Below are 21889 nucleotides of genomic sequence, written 5' to 3' on the forward strand. Positions count from 1 at the left end.
CTCTCTCTCTCTCTCTCTCTCTCTCTCTCTCTCTCTCTCTCTCTCTCGACCAGACTCCCCTCTGCTCAGGGCCCACATTGATGAATTGCCCCATTTAATACCACAGCCTCAGTCTTTAGGGAGAAAGGCGTCACGTTTGCTCTTCTGAGAACGGGGCACAATTCATTCTTGTCCAGGCAGCATAATAAATAACCTGCCCCTGTTGGCAAGGGGTTTATTAGAGACTGATGGGACATTTAACAATAACTGGGGTCTGTGATTTATTAGGTAGGGAGGTTGGTGGCGTCTCTGAAGACTAGGAAGGTGGAATTTAATTGATAAAGCAACTGTCAGCAGCAATGAGATGCACTCAATAGAATATGCATTTGAGGGCTTCTCTTTGGAGCTGTCAGGAAGGGTTTCTACCAATCATATTTAGCTGCTGTAAAGGCGGCGTCTGCTGGATACCTAGGTGAGACACAAATGGCAGGGAGGGGACTCCGAAAGGGGCCTAGGGAAGGGTGCACCTGTCAGTCGCCTGGCCCGATGGAAGAATGTGACACAAATGAGCAGAAGGGAAAAAAGATTTTCATCACCCCCAAGAGAGGTCCCCTTCGAGGCGCCTTTGTTTCTCTTCAATGAGCTGCTCAAGAGAGCAAGAGGTGCCGAGCACCCACTTGCTGGAGAAGGAGGGAAAGGCTAGAGTTAGGTGGCAAGAGAGATTTGTTCCGGAATTCTAAACTCCCTAAACCTGAACTATTTGCACCAGGGCCCCCATGCCTGACTCCCCAGCCACAGACACTCAGGTACACAACACACCCACACACACCAGAGGTACCCCATGTCCACACAGCCTCCTCCCATCACTGCTGCTTTCATGCCAAGGACAGAGTCACAAAAACTCAGATAGATGGCACCTCACCTTTTTTACTGTTGTTTCCCAGCTCTGGAGACCCCAGAATCCCGGCTGAGAAACTGGAAAGAAATTCTCGTGGTCTGGGGTGTGCAGGGCGTACCTTACCTCTTCGGCCCGCCCTCCATCCAGTTCCCTGACAATAAGGGAGCTTGCTTTTTATCTCCGAGGCCACCCTTGATGGCACCGAGGATGGCTCAGCTCTGTCCTCAGGCAGCCCTGAGCCTTTCCAATCCACTCTGCTCACATTCTCTGCTCCCCCCATCCCTCGGGCTGTTGCTCAGCCTTAAACAAGGCCATGTAAGGCACGAGAGGAGCTCTCTGAGGCCAGTCCGCTTCCTTCCTTTGATCTTCCCGCATCTATTCTTAGGTCCCAGGAGACTGATCTGCCTCCTTGTTCTCCCCAGGGAGAGAAAGGGAGGGGGAGGCCATAAGCAGGGAAGAAGGAGTAATTGTCACCGTCTAATCTGAGCCTCGGTGGTGACACTGAGGGACCTCTGAGCAGAATGGATACAGCAACTGGTTTGATTAAATCAAACCTCTCCTGCAACGTTGTTAAATTAAACTGACAGGTTGGGAGCAGATAAGGGAGGGCAGGGGAATCATCGCCTCGGGTGGGGGCAGGGGAGGCCAGGGCCGGGAAGAACATCAGGTGGCGGCAGAGCAAGGCCTGTCCTTTCCCTTATTTGCTGACTATAGATAGGAGATGAGATTTATGGATGTGAGAGGCTGAAGTACCTGTCTGAGCACAAGCTGCGAAAGTGACGCACCGGCAGACTGCTGCCTCCCAGGAGGCTCCGCGAATTCCCTTGGCAGTCAGGCCTCACATTTGGAACAGTGTTCTTGACATTTCAAAGGGCCTCTACCCACTTTATCTGCACAACAAGCAGACAGAGTAAAATTATTTTCCTCACTTTGTAGCCAGAGAAACTGAGGTTGAGAAGGATTACAGAGCCAACTAGTAGGCAGAGACAGGCAGCAGAGCCAGTCCAAGGACCCCAGGTCTCCCACCTGCCCATCCCAGCCTGCACGGCCCCAACATACGCCATATGGCAGAATTTCCCAGGACTCAGTCCCTGGACCACCAGCTCTTTCCCCACCCACCAGAGAAACGTAAACCACACAGCTTGCTTCCTGGGCCGTCAGGAAAATGCCAGTTCCCATCTGGCTTGGTGCAGCCCACCTGCAAAGCACACAGCTGGCTTTCAAAGGTCGCCAGGCCATCCTAAGATGCTCATATCACTCTCCCACCAGCCCAAGCCCTTCTGAGTCATTTCCATTCCACCTTAATTACAAGTTGGGGGGTGGGGAGTGGGAAGTATAATGTTAGCAACACTAGCACACAGCAATAGGAGACGGATAACACCGATACCCTGCTGGCTTCCTCAACTGTCACCCAGTTCCTCACCTGCCAAAGCTAATTTTCCACTCACCAGTGGGTGATAGCTCATTTCAGAGTGTGTGAGCCACACACACACTTACATACACGCATGGGTACCCAGTGCCATTGCAAACCAAGTAATGCCTCAGCCAGGATGTCCCTGTTCTCACTTCCGATGCACCCTAATGATTTGTTTATTGACACCTGCGCCCCTCTCCAATCTATTTTCGGTGGGGAAGACACTGGGATGGGGATGCTGGCAAAGATGGTGCATAGCGATTACCATAGATGCCGTGGATCCCTACCTCCTCCAAAGCAGGCTCATCACACACCAGTTAATGACTAGAACCTGGGACAGGGAGAACAAAGGACAGAGGGAAGGGGAGAGGCGGGCAGACTCTCAACCACTGCCACCATAAAGGAAACTGGAGGAGAGAGAGGGCACAGGGTGGTACCATTTGCTTGATGAGGACAGACAACAGGAAATAGTACCCACTAGGGGTGAGTGTGTATGGACCACACCAGATATGGCCTCACTGTGCTCTTCCCTCATGGTTTTCACATGATTTTCATCACCACTCTTGACCTGAAAAAGATAGCGAAGAGCAGGTGGGCAGATAGGTCAATGGTACTCCAACAAATTAGCACCAGCCTCCTGAGTTCATCACTAGTATTGTGACTGGCCACATCCAAATCCAACACCTCCAACCTATCCATCGGAAATCATAGATCTCCAAGGCAAGGAGTTGGATTCCTCTAGAAATACCTGCCAAAGTGTGATGGAAGGAAAAGAGGTCTTGGGTGGGGTGGGAAGAGGAGGGGAAGAAGAGGGAAGATCACAAGACCTGGGTTCCTATGCTGATTTTTGCTATCAGCAAGCTGGGTGACCTAAGGCAAATCACTCAACATTTCTGTGCTGCGCTCTCCTGGTGTGTAAAACCATATGCTTATGTGGGAAATGCAGACTCTCAAACTTTAGAGGTCACAGAGGAGAAAACTGAGACCCAAAGAGGTTAAATTACCTTGTCCGAGGCTACACAGTGAGGCAGTGGAGTGACAAGAGAGCATGCCTTCTGAACTGAAGCCAGAGCCTCTGCGTGACTTTAGGGGAGTTCTGGCTCTTCATCCCCGTCCTCATTTGCAGAATGGAGCAATAGGAATCCTGCTTCCAAGGGCTTGGGAAGAACAGATGAGTGCCTGACACAAGGAATGCCTTCAACAAATGGTAGCTGGCTCTATTTTTAGTGATAGACTGGAGGTTCGGACCCATAGAGCTTGATTTCGGGTCTTTCCACAAGGTCACAATTCTCTGATTATCTATAAGATCCTTTTCAGCTCCCCAATCCAACATGCAAGTTATTTCCAAAACCCTCCAGGCAGACACAAAAGACCATTTAGGGGATTCATTATTCACTCTCCATTGCCTCAGTCACTTTCTATGGATGATGATTCATGAGGAATAATCACAGCAAAGAAAACCTGTCCAAATGCAGGAAGGAGGGAGGGCAATAAAAAAAAAAACCCAAACTCCTTTGCATGTTCAGCTCCTATTCTTCCATTTGCATCTTCATTTAAGTGATGGCAGTGTTTCTTGGCCTCGTTGCCTTTCCGCTCAGGGAACTAGAGGCTGTCTCTTGGTACAGATTGAGTCCCTGCCCACCCCACCTGCTTCCCCATGAACCCCCTAGGAGATGGCCCAGCCTCTCTGGCCAAGCAGAACCCCTCACAGAAGCAGCTGTCACCTTTGGCACTGGTTTCCCTCAGGATCTCAAGGCTGAAATTTCAACTGGACCCCCAGGCTGATGTCTGTCAGGGTGAAGACAGTTCTCCAGCGCCTGCAAAAGACCAAGGAGAGGCTTAGGAACCAGCCTGATGGTAAACCAAACCTGAAACGTGACCTCTTCTTCTCCTCACCCCATGGCCTCAGGGGGAGAAGCCGGTAGACTTCTCTCTTTCTTGCTGACAAATCTCTCCCTGGCAAGGGGCCAATGCCTGGTCCTTGCTTACAGCTTCCAGAAACTGGTGGAGAGGGCCAAGTCGTGTGTAATAAAACTAGCTTTCGCCCTGAGTTGCAGGTCATATGAAATTATAGGGAAGTCAGCGCTGGGCCTCTAGGGAGTCAGACATGTCAGAATATCCCCCAGAGAGTGCAGGGAGCTGGTCACTTTCCTTCCCAGTTTGCATCAACCAGCATTAGTTTGCACAAATCCATAAGCACTTCCCTTCGCTCTGCCCTGACATTCTTCAGGTGTTCTTTGCAGTTTGAAAAATATTTGCTTTTCCAGCCAATGTTTGCAAAATGGAAATGTTCCCTGCAGAAATGAGAGCATCACTTAGGCACCATAAGCACAGGCCCATAACTGCAAATAATTCCGAATAGGGGTGGGGAGCAGTCCATTGACTAACTGCTCAGTATTCAGACTAGTCTAATCTTGCACTTACGATTCCTTCTGAATTGCTCAGGTGACATAGTCCATTCATTCATGGGAGTTTTCTCAAACTACTATCCCGCTACTGCTTCCTCCAACACCTTCTTGTATTCCTCCCTCAAAATTTCAGTGCCTGTGAAACTGAGAACCTGGTCTCAGAGCCCAGGGAATTTGTAAAGAAGTGATGATCGTGGGAGTGGCATCTAAGTTAGCACTCTGTGTAAGAGTGAGGGCATTTCTGCAGATGGGGAAGAACCAGGACTCACTCCTTCAGTGGCTCATCATCCCAGTAATCCCCTTGTCTCCTGCTTTCTGCAGAGGAGGGCAGTAGGAAAAGGTTACCTTGGAAACAGGGAGACTTTATTATATCACCATAAAGATGAATCTCTTTGGGCCTCAGTCGCTCTGTCTGTAGGCAGGGAGAATGATACTCTATGTTTGAAGACACTAAACGCTAAGGAGCTCCTTATGACTAGAGTCTTTGATTCTGCCACCCAGTCAAAAGAGTTTTTACTTAAATCCCAAAGTGAATCTTTCTTTTGGAACCTAGAGAGCTCCCAACATACAGGCCACTTCGTCTCTCTCTGCTGTTTCCCCTGGTGTTGGAATTGAAGAGGCTTCTGTCTAAGGTGGACAGAAGAAGATGTCATGAAAACTGAGAGGTTCATTTTAAGAAGAGTTAGGCCTCTGTCCAGTTCCTCCCCCACCATCCGAGCATTCACACCAGACACACAGTCTCTGCTCAGCACCTCTGGGCCTGCCTGCCAGGAGAGGTCCTCTGCCTGGACAGAAACAGTTCCGCAGTGATATCTGAACACATTCCAACAGCACATGTTTATCTCTAGGGTCAGCCTTTCCTGTTGATGCTCAGAAGGCATGGGGGGAGCGGGGAGGGGGATTGGGATACTGGTGTTGGCAGCCACAAGGGGTGGAGGCATGAACGCAATGGGGACACGGACCCCTCCCTTGGGAGGGTGATGTCATAATGAGGTTTCTAGACTGCGTGTGGCCACATATCTCTTTCCTCACATTAGGATGAGCTCCCTAGCTCTTCTGTTGCCAGTGGAGATGAGATAGGCACAGCCTCTCTCAGCAGTGCCTCATCCAGAGCAGGCTAGGACTTGGTGGATGGAGACGTCCAGGTGGGGACCATAGGATCTGGAGCCAGAAGAATGGTAGAGTTTCCATTGTTTAGTTTAGGATCTGAGCTCTACTGGGACACAACAGGTTCTGCCTAACCCTTTGAGTTCAGTCATCAGTGTCAGGACCTTCAGGCTCTGGCAATGGGGCAGAGGGGACCCCCTTCCCTGAGAGGCTGGGCAAACCACAGGAGTTTTTTACACCCTTAGGAACTTGCAACTGGCTCCCTCAAGAAAAGTACTTATCCCCACCAGCAGGGGGCAAAGCTGAGATACCTTCTGAGGGTTCTACCCCAGCTCTGGAGGGCTTTGAGAAAGTACCTTCACATCCAATCTCAACACGTTTGATTTATTCTTTATTTTCAAATGAGGTAATCTCACCTTCCCCCCAGGCTGAGTTTTAGGGGGCAGGAGGGAGGAGGCTGAACCATTTGATTCCTCTTCAACAAAAATGAATCATGTCCCCTATCACCCACCCCCCAGCCTCAGCCCAGGAATATTTATCTCTGTTTACACAACCATGGCAACAGGCTTTATTCTCTACTACTCAGGAGGAAAAAGAAAAAGTGGAGGGCAGTGCTTTTTCCTACTCTTGTCTCCTGCTCTGTTCAGGTTGACAGATCTATCATTTCAGAAATCAGGTAAGACAGAGATAGCCCTGCACTCTGGTGTAATGCTGTTCTTCTCAGGAACAGGGGAGCAAGAAAGCTGCAATGTACCAGGATCATAAAAGCACTCCAGAGCTTGACAGTGATTGTCCTCCAGAATCCTGTGGGAACCACAGTACTAGCATTTCTGACTTGTCTGCAACTCCTCTTCTGAGCACTGCAGTGAGATTATGGTCATTTTTTTTTTTTTTTTGTCTTGACATAGCGTCGACCTTAAAAGCGGGTGGTGTGCAATCTTTGGCTTTGCTAACAATATATTCTTCATCTCGAAGATGGATTCCTCTTGCCGTGACCACTTCACAAATTATCAAAATAGAGTTTTGTAATGAACGTAAATTCACATGTTTAAACTATAAGTAAGGGAAACTATGGAGAAGAAATGGCAACCCACTCCAATGTTCTTGTCTGGAGAATCCCAGGGATGGTGGAGCCTGGTGGGCTGCCGTCTCTGGGGTCGCACAGAGTCAGACATGACTGCAGTGACTTAGCAGCAGCAGCAGCAGAAGAGAAACTAAGGCCAGTCAAAGGAAAGCATTTGTTCGAGATCACACTGTGTTGTCAACAGTTTGTTGTTGTTGTTCGGTCCGCCCAGTCGCCTCCGATTCTTTGCAACCCCATGGACTGTAGCACCAGGCCTCCCTGTCCCTCACCAACTCCAGAAGTTTGCCCAAGTTCATGTCCATAGTCTAGAAGGCCTAATTACCCAGTCCTGAATTCTTGCCAAAAGATCAGCCTGCATCTCCTGAAGTTTTAACCATAGCCACACTCCTACTAACTTCCAAGAGGATTTCAATCCATGAGGTCACAGGGATGGAGAAAAATCAGACCTGAAACTTGATTCCCAAGACTATTTCAACCACTAGCACAAACTCCATGCTTCCTATAGTTGCCACTGTGTTGGGTGCTGGAAAGCAAAGCACACCCCTCTGGGTTGGAGAACCATTTTGTGGTGTTTTCTCCCCCCTTTCCACCCTCTCCCGCATAAAGCTTCCCCCTTGGACCAAATGTTAATGGGCAGTCCCAGAGGATTCAACTTCAGAACCAGTTCAGCTGGGCTGGAGTACTCAGCTCTGTCCTTGGAGGTGGCTCCCACTCTGAACTCTCCTCGGGTCTTTTCCAAAGGGGCCCTTGAGGTATCTCGACTCACAACTGCAGGGAAGCCGGAGCGGGCGCTGAGAAGCTGAACGGACCAGCGGGGCCATTCTGGCCGCAGGCTGTGGCCGACGTGGGAGAGCGGAAGGAAATGTATGTATTTTCGGGACTCTCCTGGTCGGCGTTGGAAACGCGGCAGCAGATTCTCAGCTCCATCCCGTGGCGGTCGGCTTCTCAGACCCACGCGGGATCCCGGGGAGCGACCGTGAAGGGAGCGCGGGCATCTGAGCTTGGAGATGCCACCGAAACACACGGTTCGGACCGGGTTTTGACCTGCCTGTGCCTCTTTCTTCCTTTTCTCTAGCCAGCAGCTACCGCTGCCCAGCTTCATCCAAAGGGGGCACTCGGGGCTAGGCCGAGAAACCTAGATAAGGTCCACTGTAGCTGAGAACCCAGGGTTAAGTGGAGGCCATCCCATTGGACTCCGCAGTCTTCACTTCTAAGGATGTTCCTGGCTAACCTCCCTCCTCTTTCTCTCTCACCTCTCCGTAGTAAGCGGAAGCGGCGCTCTTTGTTGGCAAGGATCGGAATGGCCGAAGCTTGTGCCTTCTCTCTTTGCTCCGTTTCTCGCGTCTTCACACGGTTGTCTCACTCGGAGACTCCTAAATTCTGCCTGGGGCAAACTTTCCGCGTTAATTACCTTGAAACAACACGTCTCTAATAGAGCTATTTACTCTCGTGCCCTTCAACACGCCCCCCCCCAACCCAGGCCAGGCCGGGTGGCACGGTGTCTGGGCACAAGGTAGGAACCGCAGTCCCAACACGCACGGAGCCTGGTGTTGGGGGTCCAGGGTTCGGCTGGGAGGAGCGCCCGGCTCGGCCTACTCAGATTCATCTGCGGCCCCTCCACCGCCCAGGGCCTGGCTGGAGCTCCACAGCTCCGGTGCTTGGGCCGCATCTGTTGAATAGAATCGTGGCATCTTTGAGTTTCCTCTGCCTTCTCCGACTTAACAGAGAGCTTCGCAAGTGGCCAGAGCAAGAATTAGGATAACTGGGAGAGAGCACGTGTACCTCCACCCCCGCCCACCCTATTGAAAACGGCCCCTATTCCATGACCCTATTTTATGTTTTCATAAAGAATCATTACCTGAAATTACAGTGCCTTTTTTTTTTAACCTGTTTGTCTTATTCCATTCCGTCCCGCCGCCCCATGTTTGTTCTTAAGGCTAGAGAGCTTGCGCGTCTTATTCAGTATCCGCACGCAGACCTCCAACCTTATCCGGAGTACTAAGTAGAGCCTGCTTTGCTTCGGGTTAAATACGCGAATGAACCGAGCGGCGGCTCCTCCGCTCCCGGGGTGACGAGTGGACGGGGAGGACCCGACACTAGGAGGTCAGGCAGGCCCACACTTCCCAAGTCCATTTTTTTTGAACAGTTCAGAATTCAAAAGAGCTGCCGAGTGTCATTTGGGGTGGAGGGTGTTCCTTTTCTGATCAGAGTTTGGGAAACTGGGTTGACACTGAGGCACTCAGCTTCTTTCGAGACTGGTACCCAGTGCCCATCCCTAAGACTGGGCGCTCTCTGTAGGGGGGAGGGTCACGTAATTTGTTGGGGGACGTCGGTACAGTCTGGCGTGACGATACCCGCCTCCGCTGCGCAGGCCAGGGGCCAGGGAGGCGTCGCCTGTGCTAGCTTAGGCCCCCAGGAGAAGGAGGTCTCCGCCTAGCGCACACACCCGCCCCAGGGTCCACCCACGGTCGCCCAGCCCGCGCCCCCTGTGCGCTCTCCTTATTGGCTGAAGGCGTCCCCCTGAGTTCTCATAGGCTGTCCCACTTTTCCCTCCGCCCCCAGCACGGACCGCGCGCAGCTAGCGGAGGGGAAGTGGTTCCAAGTCCAGACCTGGGAGCAGAGCCTCTGCTCAGCGCTGCGAGAGGCGCGGAGCGCAGGGTGTTTGGAGCGCGGGTTCAGTGGGACCAGTGATCCCACTCTGGGACTTTCTCGTGGAGCCGAGCCCGGCCAATGGGCGCATGAGGTAGAAGAGCAGGGAAATGGACTGCTATTTACGCCGCCTCAAACAGGAGCTGGTAAGAGCGGAGCAGGCGCCGGGTTGCGGGAAGGCTGCTCCGCCCCGACGGGTACCTACCTGGCCGGGGCGGAGGAGGTCCGGAGAGGAGAGGAGGGGACGCTGCTAGCAGGCGGACAGGACCTGTCCTGAGGGAAAAGAGCCGCGAGCAAACTTGTGTGAGAGGGAGGCAGTCAGGAGCCAGTGAGAGGGACCGAGAGCCAAGCCAGTCCCGACCGAAGTGCGTCCTGAGATCCCGAGGGAGCAAAGACGGCGCACCCGGAACGCGGATGCCCGGCTGCGGGAGCCGCACGGGGCCGCGGGGAGCCGGGAGGAGAGTGCGCGGCCCCAACCCTGTCCGGGGCAGGAGGTCGGCCGGGGACTGCTTGCTCGAGGGGAGCTGGCACCGCCGCCCCCACCCCCACCCCCCAGCCCTGGCGGCCGGGCTTGGCAGGGCTGGCGCGGCTGCGGGGGCAGGCCCGGCCGGCTGTCTGCCTGGGCTTGCCTGCCAGCGGGGAGGGGGCTGGCAGCTGGACCCGCGGGGGAGGGCCCGGCGCGGGAGGAGGGGCGCCGCCTGGCAGCTCGCGAACGGGAGAGCGGAGGCCGAGCCAGATGTCAGGTCTGGGCTTGGGGAGTGCGGAGCGAGCGTGCAGAGGACTGGCTGCGGGGGCTGGGAGAAGTGGCACCGGCTGGGGGAGTGGGGAGCGAGGATGTAAATCGCGCAAGTGGGGAGAGGGGCGCCCCGCTGAAACTCCGTTGTGGGGCGGTACGTTGCTTCTCACCGACTTTCTATCCCACCCCCTCACACCTGCCACCTCTCCTGTTCTTTCCACCACCAGAATTCAGATGGATATTACGGACGTCCCCGCACCTGGGCCCCCACGCCCATCCCTGTCAAGCAGGCTCTCCTGGGGCTTTGCCTCCGTCTCTTTTTGTCCCTTTTAGTCTGTTTCTCTTGGAGACGACCTTTTTTCGGTCTCACTTTTCTCCCGTCCCTTTTCTTCTTACTCTTCAGAGCCAGGGGCATCCAGGCTCACGACGACAGACCTGGATCCAGAAAGTGTCAGCCCGTGCTCTCCAGAGTCCAGGACAGCCTCTCCCACTCTCCACACTGAGGAGGGAGCTTGGCAGTTGTGTCAGGGGCCAGCTTGGGGAGGAGGGGGAGCTTATAGCAGCAGGTGTCCCTTTTGATTCTTCTTGGTCAAGTGGCCCAGGCACTCTTCCTGTCTGTCCCACTCCACTTCTCTGGGACATCCTCCTGAAGCCCTTTTTGTGGCGACACTCACACTCAGATGGGAACCTCATGCAGAGGATTGCTTCTTAGATGAGGGACAGAAGAGTCTCCGTCTTGTCCCTTCCCATGTTCATTTTCTCATGCTTTCCATGTCAGTTTGGGATGGCTGGTCCCAGCCCACACATACACAGTTCTGACTTTTCCCATTCATTTGTCCAATACCAGAGAGAAAAGTCAAGGTCAGCAAGAGGATGTCTGAAGTCCAAGACTCAAGTCAAGAAAAGAATCTAACAGAATCCTCTCTTTTTTCCTTGGAATCTGGGACCACACCACCCACCTCAGGATCTGCCTTAATAGAGGGTTTGTGGGTGTTCCTGGCATGGGCTTGAATTTTAAAATCCCACTGATTTGCATTTTTTAGAGCACCCTAGGTGGGAGGTGGTGACGGGAGGAAGACAGCTTGTGGATGCCAGGAGAGTAAAAGAGGCAACAGGAATCTGAACAGAGCTGAGCTCCAGGTCTTGATTTGCACCCTCTCCTGCCAAGGACTTGAGCCCCAGTCTCCCGGAGGAGGAAGGGGAGAGGCTGAAGTCACCCAACTCCCCATTAGCTTTCATTTGGCCCTTTGTCTGAGCAGCTTCAGCCTTTGCCTCTCTTGGAGAGGAAGACAAATGCCTGGCCTGGGGCCCAGAATGACACTCAGATGGGAGAGCTCTGCACCCTCCTCCACCCATGGTGTTCCGCCCCCTCCCCAGTGCCAGTTTGCCCAGAAAGGAGACCAAGTAGAGTGACAGGCAGAGCTATCAGAGTCTTGTTCACTCCCTGACGCCTCAGCCTAGGGCTTAGGTAACAGAGCCAAATCACAGTTCCTCTGTTTTCCCAATGGGAGTGAAGGAGAAAGTGGAGCTATTAGCTCAGGCTCAGCCTTTTGGCTCCTCTAAGGATTTTGGGGTTTGAATTCAATGCAGCTTGGTCGTGGCTGGGTTAGGAAGGTCTGTGATGGCGTGGGAAAGGCTTATATTTAGTATGTGTGATGAGCTTAAAGTGTGTGTGTGTGTGTATATGTGTGTGTGTGTGTGTGTGAGTGTGTTCCATCTCAGGCAGAATCTTCCCCTCCCACCCAGGAGGGACTGTGTGTTGCTTGGCTTTGCCTTAACTTAGTGTGTGCCCAAGAATGGCACTCACGTAATACTAGTCAAGTTCTACATTCATTTATGCCATTAAATCCCCTTTAAGAAACATATGTCCTGAAGACTCTGGGTTAAAGCTGTGGAAAAGGAAACATGAAGAATAAATTGTGAAATTATCTTTGTCGAGGGTGTTCTGAGCTCCTCTCTTGCATCCTGGCCCTGCCCTTGGCCCAGAAGATCTAGACAAGAAGAGTCTGTTCCTGCAAAACCGAAGTAGCAGAATTTCCCAATTTTCTGAGGCAGAAAATTTGCATTGTAACAAGTGAGCACTGGAGGGAAGCTGAGGACTGGGGGATCCTGGCTTAGTTAGGTTGATGTCTATAGGACTAGCCTTTCCCCCCTATTCAGAAGAGGATGGGGATCTGGTTTCAGGGCTGAAATGTAGCAGGAGAGTAGCAGCAGCTGACACACGTCTTCATTAGGGTGAGAGGGTCAGGCTGTAACTATTCAGTAGGGAATATATCTCTCCCCACTCCAGCAGCCAAAGAGGGGCCCTGCCTGAACATGGGCCTTGGAACCAGCTGTTCCTTATATGCTGCTCCCTTGAGGGCATCCAACAAATGGGGTAGACACAGGCACACAGAGGAAGCAGATACAAGATGCTCACAGGGTGTTGCTTATGAGTTCAGATCAGTGTAGAAGAGCAAATAGAGTGCATAATGGGTGAGTCAAGTATAGTCAGGCCGGGAAGCCTTCTTGGAGGAGGAGGAGGAAGTTGATAAAGTCAGCTTCTGGAATGTCAGTTCTAGCCAAGGCATGGCAAAGCAGCAGGGAGACTTCTCTCAGGCCAGGAAGGTCCTTCTAGGAAAACTTATTCCTAGAAGGCAGTTGTCTGGCCACTAGCGGCCACAAGTTTAGGAGGTTCTGGTACATGGAGGAGGACCAGAGCATAAAGGCAGAATAAGGAGGAGATAAGAAGGTGATAGAGCAGATACATTTAAGAACAGCCTCCAGCCCTGGGGACAAAAGAGCAAACTTCCTGAGGCGGAAAACAGCTTCTGCAAAGGATCTCATAGTGTGATCACCCTTGATGGTTAGATCTAGGGTGAGATGACTTTGGACTAGACTATGCAGGGTGGTGTGCTCAGTGGGAAGAGTATGGAGCACAGGGTTTTGGGTCTCCAGATCCAACTGAACTCAAATCCTGGCTCTGTGTTACCCTAGAAGATTACTTGACATCTCTGTGCCTTGGCTTTCTCATCTGTAAAATGTCTTAAAAAAAAAAAAAAAAAAACTTTAGGGACTTCTCTGTGGTCCAGTGGTTAAGACTTTTGTGTTTCCACTGCAGGGGGTATGTATTCAATTCCTGGTCAAGGAATTAAGATCCCAAGGAATTAAGATAATAATAAAAATAAAAACAGTATACCTACTGCATAGAGCTACTGTGAAGATTATGTCGAGTGCCTCCCCAGCTGTGTGTCCCTAGCATATGACACAGTACCTGATGTGTTGCAGGCACTTGGTAACCTCACTATGATGAACTAATCAGACTGGTGTGTGTGTGTCTTTCATTCTCAGAACACACTTACTGAGTTCATCCTATGTTTAAAGCACATTGCCAGGCACTAGTACTGTGGCTACAAATATAAACAGACACTGATCTTGCCTTCTGAGAACTTACAGTTTAATAGGAGTGATAATAATAACATATTACTGTTAATATAATTATTAACTGTTAATATCAATTCACAAGTTTTGATATGATATGCTAGATAGCTCATGTATTATGTCAGTTGCCAGAGCAGCCCTGAGAAGTTGTAGTTCTGTTATTCCCATTTGATAAATGAGATATGGAGAGGTGAAGTGACTTGGCCACAGTATAGGGCTGATAGGTGGCAGAGCTAGGATTCAAACCCAGCCAGTCTAACTGCAGATGTCACACTCAGAGCTAGCCTATGCATGCAGATCTCTTGCACAGAAATAGAGGATACGTGCTTGATGAGAGGCATGCATTCAGTGCTCTGAGAGAGAGAGAGTCCCTCCAGCTAGCAGATCAGGGAAGGCTTCATGGAAGAGGTGACATTTGAATCAGACCTTGAGGGATAAATAGGGACAGGAACAGGAGAAAAACAGCATTTCAGGCAGAGGATGAAGTGATGTGACCAAAAGATGCAGAGATGGAAAGCATAGGGGTGTTTAAAGACGGTCTAGAGGGGAGGTTTGAAGACTCACATGAGTTTGGCTAGAAAATAGGGTATGTGTAGAGAAATAATGGCAACAGGGCTGAAAGAGCTGGTGAGAGCAGACTACTGTAGTGGTGGTGGGGGTCGGGGGGTTGAATGCCAGGCTAAAGAGTCTGATCTTTTCCATATGTGAAAAGATCAGAGCAGCGTGATTAGAGTAATTAGAGATATACCTTGGGATCTAGGAGGTGGTAGGGGGTGGAAATGGCAGGAGAGGGAGGAAATTGAGGCAGGAAAATAAGTTAGAAGGTTACTACAAGAGTCCACGCAGTAGAGTATGGAGACCCAAACCAGAAAGGAGAAAAGGAAGATAGCTTTTTGGGTTTCCTTGGATGCCCAGGGAATTGGGTTGATTGGCTGCAGTGGAGAGGGGCTAAAGCTGGACAGGGGGAAAGTGAGGCTGGGAGCTGAGCTCCCTACAGGGGCAAGACTGGGCTCCTCTCTCAGTCTGTCTGCCTCTTGCCCAGGCACATGGCCCCCAGTAGATTGTTCATTTGGAAAGTGGGCTCATGCGTTTCACACCCGTCCCTCCTCCAGCTCTTGGCACAGTTTCTGCTTTACCTTCCTGTTGAGAGCTCCAGCCAAGAGCAGCGGGTTGTGAAGGTCCCTATTCACTGAGCTGCAGGATGGGCCACTTGGCAAAAGTGGGGCTTTTCCCGTTTCCGGCCCTGAACCCCCTTCTAGCTTCCAGAGGGGTTGAAAGGAACTGTGTGGGGATCTTGTGAGTAATGGCGGTGGGGGGAGCGAAGCAGGGCCCAGTGCCAGGTCTGTGGGCAAAGCTGGAGCCTGTGTCAAAGGATTCTGGCTGAGCTGGGAGAGGGCGTGAGATGGATAGATGCAGGGCACAGCTGTGGGATCAGTCAGGGGCCTAGGAGAGGGCTTGGGAAGGTTGCCGAGGATGCTGGTGTCCCATTTTCCCATCCTCACTCCTCCCACACCACAAAAGGCCCAGCAAGTGCCAAGGAGTGGGGGGAGCTGTCCACAGACAGCTGACACCACACTACGCATTGAGCGCTCAGGGCTGGAGGGCTGGGATGGTGGGGTTTGGCCTCCGAGCAGCATCTTCCCCTTCAGCCCCAGGCAGGCACTTCCTCTTTTCCCCTTTCAGATGAGTCAGTAAAGAGATGCCTTCCGTGAAAATGAACTGAATTGGGTCTTTGAGTCCCTCCAAACCTTCGTGCTCTTCCTCCCTGTATGATGATAAAACTGCCCTTACACATTGCAGTGATAGTGCTGGTTTCTTCTCACAACAATCCCACGAGGCTGCGAACTCAGGGATTATGATGACATGGAAAGCTCAGGCCAGGCATGGCATCCAGTCCTCCCCCTAATCCACCTCGGAACCTCAGTCTATGGATCAGTGTTTCCACTGGAGGTGCTCAAGATATCAGGAGATACTCAGCTGAAAACTTAGTTTTAAATAGAGAAAGAAAGTGTTACCATCTATTTATGGAAAGTGATATACATTTCATATAAATTTCCATATAAAAACATTTATTCACATGAACAGATTAAAGTATTAAATAGGAGCCTAGGTCATTTATAGATATGATGAAATCATGACGGAAAGTCTAGGGGATTGTGTTCAGGCAAACACTGAAGGAGAAAACAAACCTCCCAGATCCCAAGTTTCCTGATCCGTTAGGTGGGGATAACTCCACCTGCCTCGACAGCCTCCTAGTAATTGTGGTCACGGTCACGTAGAAGACAGAGCAAGTGCTGCACGCACGCAAGGGGTTATCATTTTACACTCAGACCAAAGTACAAAAGGTTGGTGAGTCCGCATCATGTTGAGTGGCCGAGTCAGTCAGCTGGAGCACCCAGGTCCCCACAGGACTGCATGGGGCTCCTTGCACACACTGGGCTGCCCTGCAGGCATCCAGCTCTGACCCAGGGAGGAAGCCAGGGCCGGTTTAGACTGCAGCGGGACAGACTAAAGTTTGACAAGAAAGAAATTTTTAGAGGAAGTGCTGGGGGCGGGAGATGGACTGTGGGGTGGTGTGGATGCGAGGAGGCGGTGAGACCTTTCTCAGAAAGGATTCACACAGGATACACTTGTCATGGGTACTGTGCTGGGTCGGGGAGCAGACTACCTCTGTGCATGTGTGCATACATGTGTGTACAGGCATGTACGAGTGTGTGTAAGCTGACCCTCTTGCAACTTTTCCAGGGCTTCCCAGGGTGGCTCAGTGGCAAAGAATCCGCCTGCCAGTGCAGGAGACGCAAGAGACCCAGGGTGGATCCCTGGGTCAGGGGATCCCCTAGAGGAGGAAATGGCAGCCCACTCCAGTACTCTTGCCTGGAGAACCCCATGGACAGAGGAGCCTGGAGGGCTACAGTCCAAGGGGTCACAAAGAGTCGGACACGACTGGGTACACACATGCATGTGACTTCTCTGCCTGAGCCCTGGGGGAAGTCGGGTGCAATTTGGCAGTGGGAGGCCAGAGAGGAGCTCAGCACCTGCAGCCTGGAGATGGGGACTGGCTGCTCATTGCTAGCTTAGGATTCTCTCAGACTCGGCCCCTTTCTTTTGCAGCCACCCAGCACTGCTCTCTCTTGTCGCTCTTCGGCAAGAAACACCCTGGGATCTGATCACGTCCCACGCTCTGGGGAAGACAGCAGCCTGCCCTCTGGCTCTTTCTCCTTGGGTGACATCACTCCCCTGGGGCTGCTGGGAACAGCAGCTCGCCTCCCAGTCAGGCCCCAGCGGATGCTCTGACCTCCCCGACACCCCCTGGCCTCCTTGTTTCCCAGACTCGGCCTTCCTTCTTCCATTCTCAGCCCCGACAGCTGCCTCTTGCCCTCCAATGTCAGCGCTCCATGGCCAGCTGACTGAGTCCGGCTGGACAGTGGGCAGGGGTCTGCTGAGGCTTCCCTTTCCTTCCCCCTCCTTCCTCTGTGTGGGGCCAGGGTGGGAGAAGGGACTGGACAAGACGTTTCTCCTTGATCGGGCCAGTTAGATCAGGCCACTGTTACTACTCTGTGTTAAGGTTCACTGAGGAAGAAAAGGGCGGAAGTTCTTAGGAAGTCTTAAACTAAGAAAACAGCCACACATAAACACACATTACATCATGCCATCTGTTCAAAGCTGGACCAGGAAGGAGCTCAGAAATTAAAAGACAGACTTTAAATAGCCTGCCCAGATTACATGGCAGAGCTGGGATTTGAACCCTATTCCGTCTGTCTCCAGTACCCAAGATCTTAACCAGAACACTATCATTTTCCATAGGGCTGTAACTTCAGCTCTTATTTACTTAAATGGGGCCTCTTTTTAATGGGCAGCCCTGAGTTCATACATTACCCACACATTCATTCTCACTGGAAAAAAAGGTACAAAATGTCAGAGTTGTTTCTTAAGGATTTTTCCATACTGGAAGAAATTGAATGGGGTCATTTCATTCCTCCCACCGCCTCTGATCTGGACTGTGTTCAGCCTTCTGGAAGGAAGCCTGCGAGCTCCGACTCCGTGCCTCTTGGTGAAATGAAACCTTGAGAAACGTCCCTGACTCTTTCTCCCTGGGTAGTGACTGATGTCTGAGGACAGCAAGCAATCCAGGAGGGGTGACTCGGGGGTACTCCGTGGTTCAGAGGTGCTGGCTGGGTTCTGGGGTAACACACTGGTGTGCAGACCTCAGTCTCTGCCCCCAAGAAGTAGATGCTCAATGAGTGTTTCATGAACAACACAGCACTCATACGCAAAGAAGAGCCTTTGGGCGGTTCTGAGAGGGGTGAGCATTTTAAGTGTCACAGAAGAGGTTCTGATGAGAGCTTGGGGTGTATATGGGAGCAGATTATGCTTCTGAGGGTTGGAGGTCTGTGGTTTGGTGGCCAGAAGGTCGGTGAGGAGGCTCCTGCCACACTTCAGAGAGTAGGACAGATGCGTGGCATCCGGGGACAGGAGCTGGGGAGGAAAGGCCAAACTTGACCCCCAGGCTCCAGGTTGGGGTGCGTGTACAAGGGAGGGGACAAAAATAGGAGAGTCAGAGCAGCAGTCTGCCGGGAAGGAACCCTAAGGAGTTTGGTTCAGGGCTTAGAGTCTCCTTGACTCTGCTCTGGGTCTCCAGCTGTGGCCAAGCTGCCCCCCAAAGGAAGGAGTCAGGAAGGTGGCAGCCACAGGAGACAGAGCACGAGGCTGCCTGCACATGCGGGCTACACCACAGGCTGTGTCTCCAGCTGCTGAGCCACCGCTCAGATGGAGCATGCTTCCCAGCAGCCTGGCAGACCCTGGGCTCTCAGGCCCGACCACCACTTCTTGCTCTTTCTTGGGCAAGGTGCTGAGTGTGGGCAGTTCTTTACTCAGCCAAGGCCTCCTTGGCTTCAGGGATGGTCAGTCCTCCACGGTCTGTTAGCACCACTGGCTCTGGAGAGCCTGGCCACCAGGGAAGCCTGGCCAGGGCCCATAACCCCTACCAAAGCCAAAGTTGGCAGGGGCGGGTCTGACCCCAAAGCACCAGAGGGTCAGCTGCCAGCACAGTGCTGCAGAGCCTCTGTGCTCCCCTCTGAGCCCCTCTAGCCCTGCACCCCATGGGCTGAGCCCTGTGCCTTAGGACAAGGCCGGGAGGTAAAATGATCCCTGCGGGTCTCCAGGGGGCTTAAGAAACAGATGGTCCCCTCACATGAGGTTTGCTGTTGTAACTTGAGCAGATCTGGAGAGGGAGCTGGCAGGACCAAGGCAGCTTGGGCCCCGGGGACGGGAACCTTGTGAATGTTATCAGACGCAACATCCCCTGCCCAGCCTCCAAACTGGGCCCTCACCCAAGTCAGTCTCTCAGCCCCTTCCAGCTGGCACCTGGGGCTCGGGCCTTAGACACCCACAACGGGGCTGGGGACCCTGTCCCCACTCTTGGTGAGGGCAGTGTAGCCAATTGGGCCAAGAAGACAGGAAGAGCGCTGGAGCCAAGTCAGAGCAGCTGAGAGAGGACAGGTGTTTGGAGGGCGAGAAGGGCTGGGCAGAGCTGAGTAGCGTGCGTGCGTGCTCAGTTGCTCAGTCATGTCCAGCCCTTTGTGACCCCATGTCCTGCAGCCCACTAGGCTCCTCTGTCCATGGAATTTTCCAAGCAAGAATACTGGAGTGGGGTGCCATCCCTTCTCCAGGGGATCTTCCCGACCCAGGGATTGAACCCTTGTCTCTTGCATTAGCAGGCAGTTTCTTTACCACTGTGCCACTTGGGAAGCCCCAGAGCTGGGCAGAGGTCTCAGCAAACAGAAGCTTCCTGGCTCCTTATCTCTCTCCTGACCAGCCAAATGTGAACAGCAGTGAAATGAAACCCCAGGCCTACTCTCTGAGCTCCTCCTCTTCCCCTAACGTTCCTCTCAACCCTCTTCCACTGCCCAACCCTCCTGAGGTGGTGCTAGCATTGGGAGTAAGATGTCCTGGGTTTGAATCCCAACAACATGAGCTGGATGACCTTAGGCAAGTTACTTCACACTGCATTGTGGTTGATGCATCTGTTAACATGAGAATTATAATACCAACTTCCTAGGGCTTATATAAAGATGAAACGAGATGGTGTGCACAAAATACTTAGCTCAAGTCCTGTTCACAGTAACTGCTCACAAACTGTCATCGTCATCCTTGTCTCATGGAGGCTAAAGAGAAGCAGGCAGAGACACAGAGGGCACAGATGGACACAGAAGGTTTTGTACCCTCACACTGATCTTGGCCCCACCTCTTACTATCTATGTCATCTTGAGCAAGTTACTTATGTGCCTCAGTTTCCTCATCTGTAAAATAGGAACAGTATTAGTCACTACTGGCTCAGACGGTAAAGCGTCTGCCTGCAATGCAGGAGACCCAAGTTCAATCCCTGGGTTGGGAAAATCCCCTGGAGAAGGAAATGTCAACCCACTCCAGTATTCTTGCTTGGAAAAATCCCATGGACAGAGGAGCCTGGTGGGCTACAGTCCATGGGGTCACAAAGAGTCGGACACGACTGAACGATTTCACTTTCACATAGAGTGGGCTTCCTGGTGGCTCAGACAATAAAGAATCTGCCTGCAGTGCAGGAGACCTGGGTTTGATCCCTGGGTCGGGAAGATCCCCTGGAGAAGGAAATGGCAACCCACTCCAGTATTCTTGCCTGGAGAATCACATGGACAGAGGATCCTGGCAGACTACAGTCCATGGGGTCGCAAAGAGTCGGACATGACTGAGCAATGAACACTTTTCATGGAGTAGTTGGAGAGATTAAATTTTGATTAATTTATACATATGCATATGTGTATACCTATATGTAGCTTAGGACAGTGCCTGTCTTAGCAAGTCAGCTGTCATTAATATTATTTCCTTAATCTGGCCGTATCTGTGTTAAAACTCCTCCTCTCCCAGTCCTGATCTGCACTATGTAGGCCATACAGAGGCGAGGTCAGCGGCAGGCTGGAGTGACCCTGGAAGTGTATGTTTGGGGAGCCACCCTTCCCCTGGCTCACGGGCCCTGTGCTCTCTCCCCTGCAGATGTCCATGAAGGAAGTGGGTGATGGCTTGCAGGATCAGATGAACTGTATGATGGGGGCGCTGCAAGAACTGAAGCTCCTGCAGGTGCAGACGGCCCTGGAGCAGCTGGAGATCTCTGGAGGGGGTCCTGCCCCAGGTTCTCCCGAAAGCCCCCGGACACAGCTCGAGCCCCCTCAGTGGGAGGGCGGCAGAGGTCCTGTCAGACCTGGGGCCTGCTCCCCCTCCAACCAAGCTTCTCTTGGCAGCACCAGCAGCGCCAAGTTTCCATCGCATAGGAGTGTGTGTGGGAGGGAGCTGGCCACCCCGCCCAGGACACCGCTGCCAGAGCCCCAGACCTGTGCCCAGCAGGGGCCAGAGGTGGCAGAACCCGATGACTGGACCTCCACGTTGATGTCCCGGGGCCGGAATCGACAGCCTCTGGTGTTAGGCGACAACGTTTTTGCGGACTTGGTGGGCAACTGGCTGGACTTGCCAGAACTGGAGAAGGGTGGCGAGAAGGGTGAGACAGAGGAGGCGGGAGAGCCCAAAGGAGGGAGGGGCCAGCCTCGGGAGCTGGGCCGCAGGTTCGCCCTGACAGCAAACATCTTCAGGAAGCTCTTACGTAGCGTGAGGCCTGACCGCGACCGGCTGCTGAAGGAGAAACCAGGCTGGGTGACACCCACGGCCTCTGAGCCCCGAGCTGGACGCTCCCAGAAGGTCAAGAAGCGGAGCCATTCCAAGGGCTCTGGACATTGCCCCTTCCCAGGTGCCTCGGAGCCCAGAAGAGGGGAGAATGCTTCCACCGGCTGCCCCAAGGCCCTGGAATCCTCACCCTCTGGCTTTGATATTAACACAGCTGTTTGGGTCTGAATCCTAGAGACAGAAATGTGACTGAACCCCAAAGGGCCAGGTCCCAGTGCTGGGTCCCTGGGAAAGAGGCCAGGCAGGGTCCCTTCCCCCAAGACAGGACGAAGAGGAAGCAAGAGGGTCTGGAGGTGGGTTGACAGGCCTGTAGTTGGGAGAGGCGGCAGGCGCTGGCTGGCGGGGGAGGGCAGAGCTCCTGGACAGAGAGAGAGGGAGAGAGACACTGTGTGTGTGTGTGTGTGTGTGTGAGAGACACTGTGTGTGTGTGTGTGTGTGAGGGAGAGAGACACTGTGTGTGTGTGTGTGTGTGTGTGTGTGTGTG

General features: G+C 52.6%; 1 protein-coding gene across 3 annotated transcripts in view; it reads left to right on the plus strand.

The window, feature by feature from the left end:
- Window positions 1–9482: 9482 nt before the first annotated feature.
- Window positions 9483–21889, plus strand: part of INKA2 (inka box actin regulator 2) — a 12639-nt gene continuing 232 nt past the window's right edge. Inside the window, exons 1-3 of one of the 3 annotated variants that reach the window (XM_040232040.1) lie at window positions 9483–9685; window positions 16807–17998; window positions 20725–21808. In XM_040232040.1, the coding sequence (XP_040087974.1) occupies window positions 20725–21573 (849 nt within the window). In that variant the 5' untranslated portion in view covers window positions 9483–9685; window positions 16807–17998 and the 3' untranslated portion in view covers window positions 21574–21808. Of the gene's footprint in view, window positions 9686–16806; window positions 17999–20366; window positions 21809–21889 lie in introns of those variants that run through there. The other 2 variants (XM_040232039.1, XM_040232038.1) reach the window with 2 other exon arrangements.

Source organism: Oryx dammah, unplaced genomic scaffold (assembly GCF_014754425.2).
Source record: "Oryx dammah isolate SB20612 unplaced genomic scaffold, SCBI_Odam_1.1 HiC_scaffold_28, whole genome shotgun sequence".
NCBI classification, from domain to species: Eukaryota; Metazoa; Chordata; class Mammalia; order Artiodactyla; family Bovidae; genus Oryx; species Oryx dammah.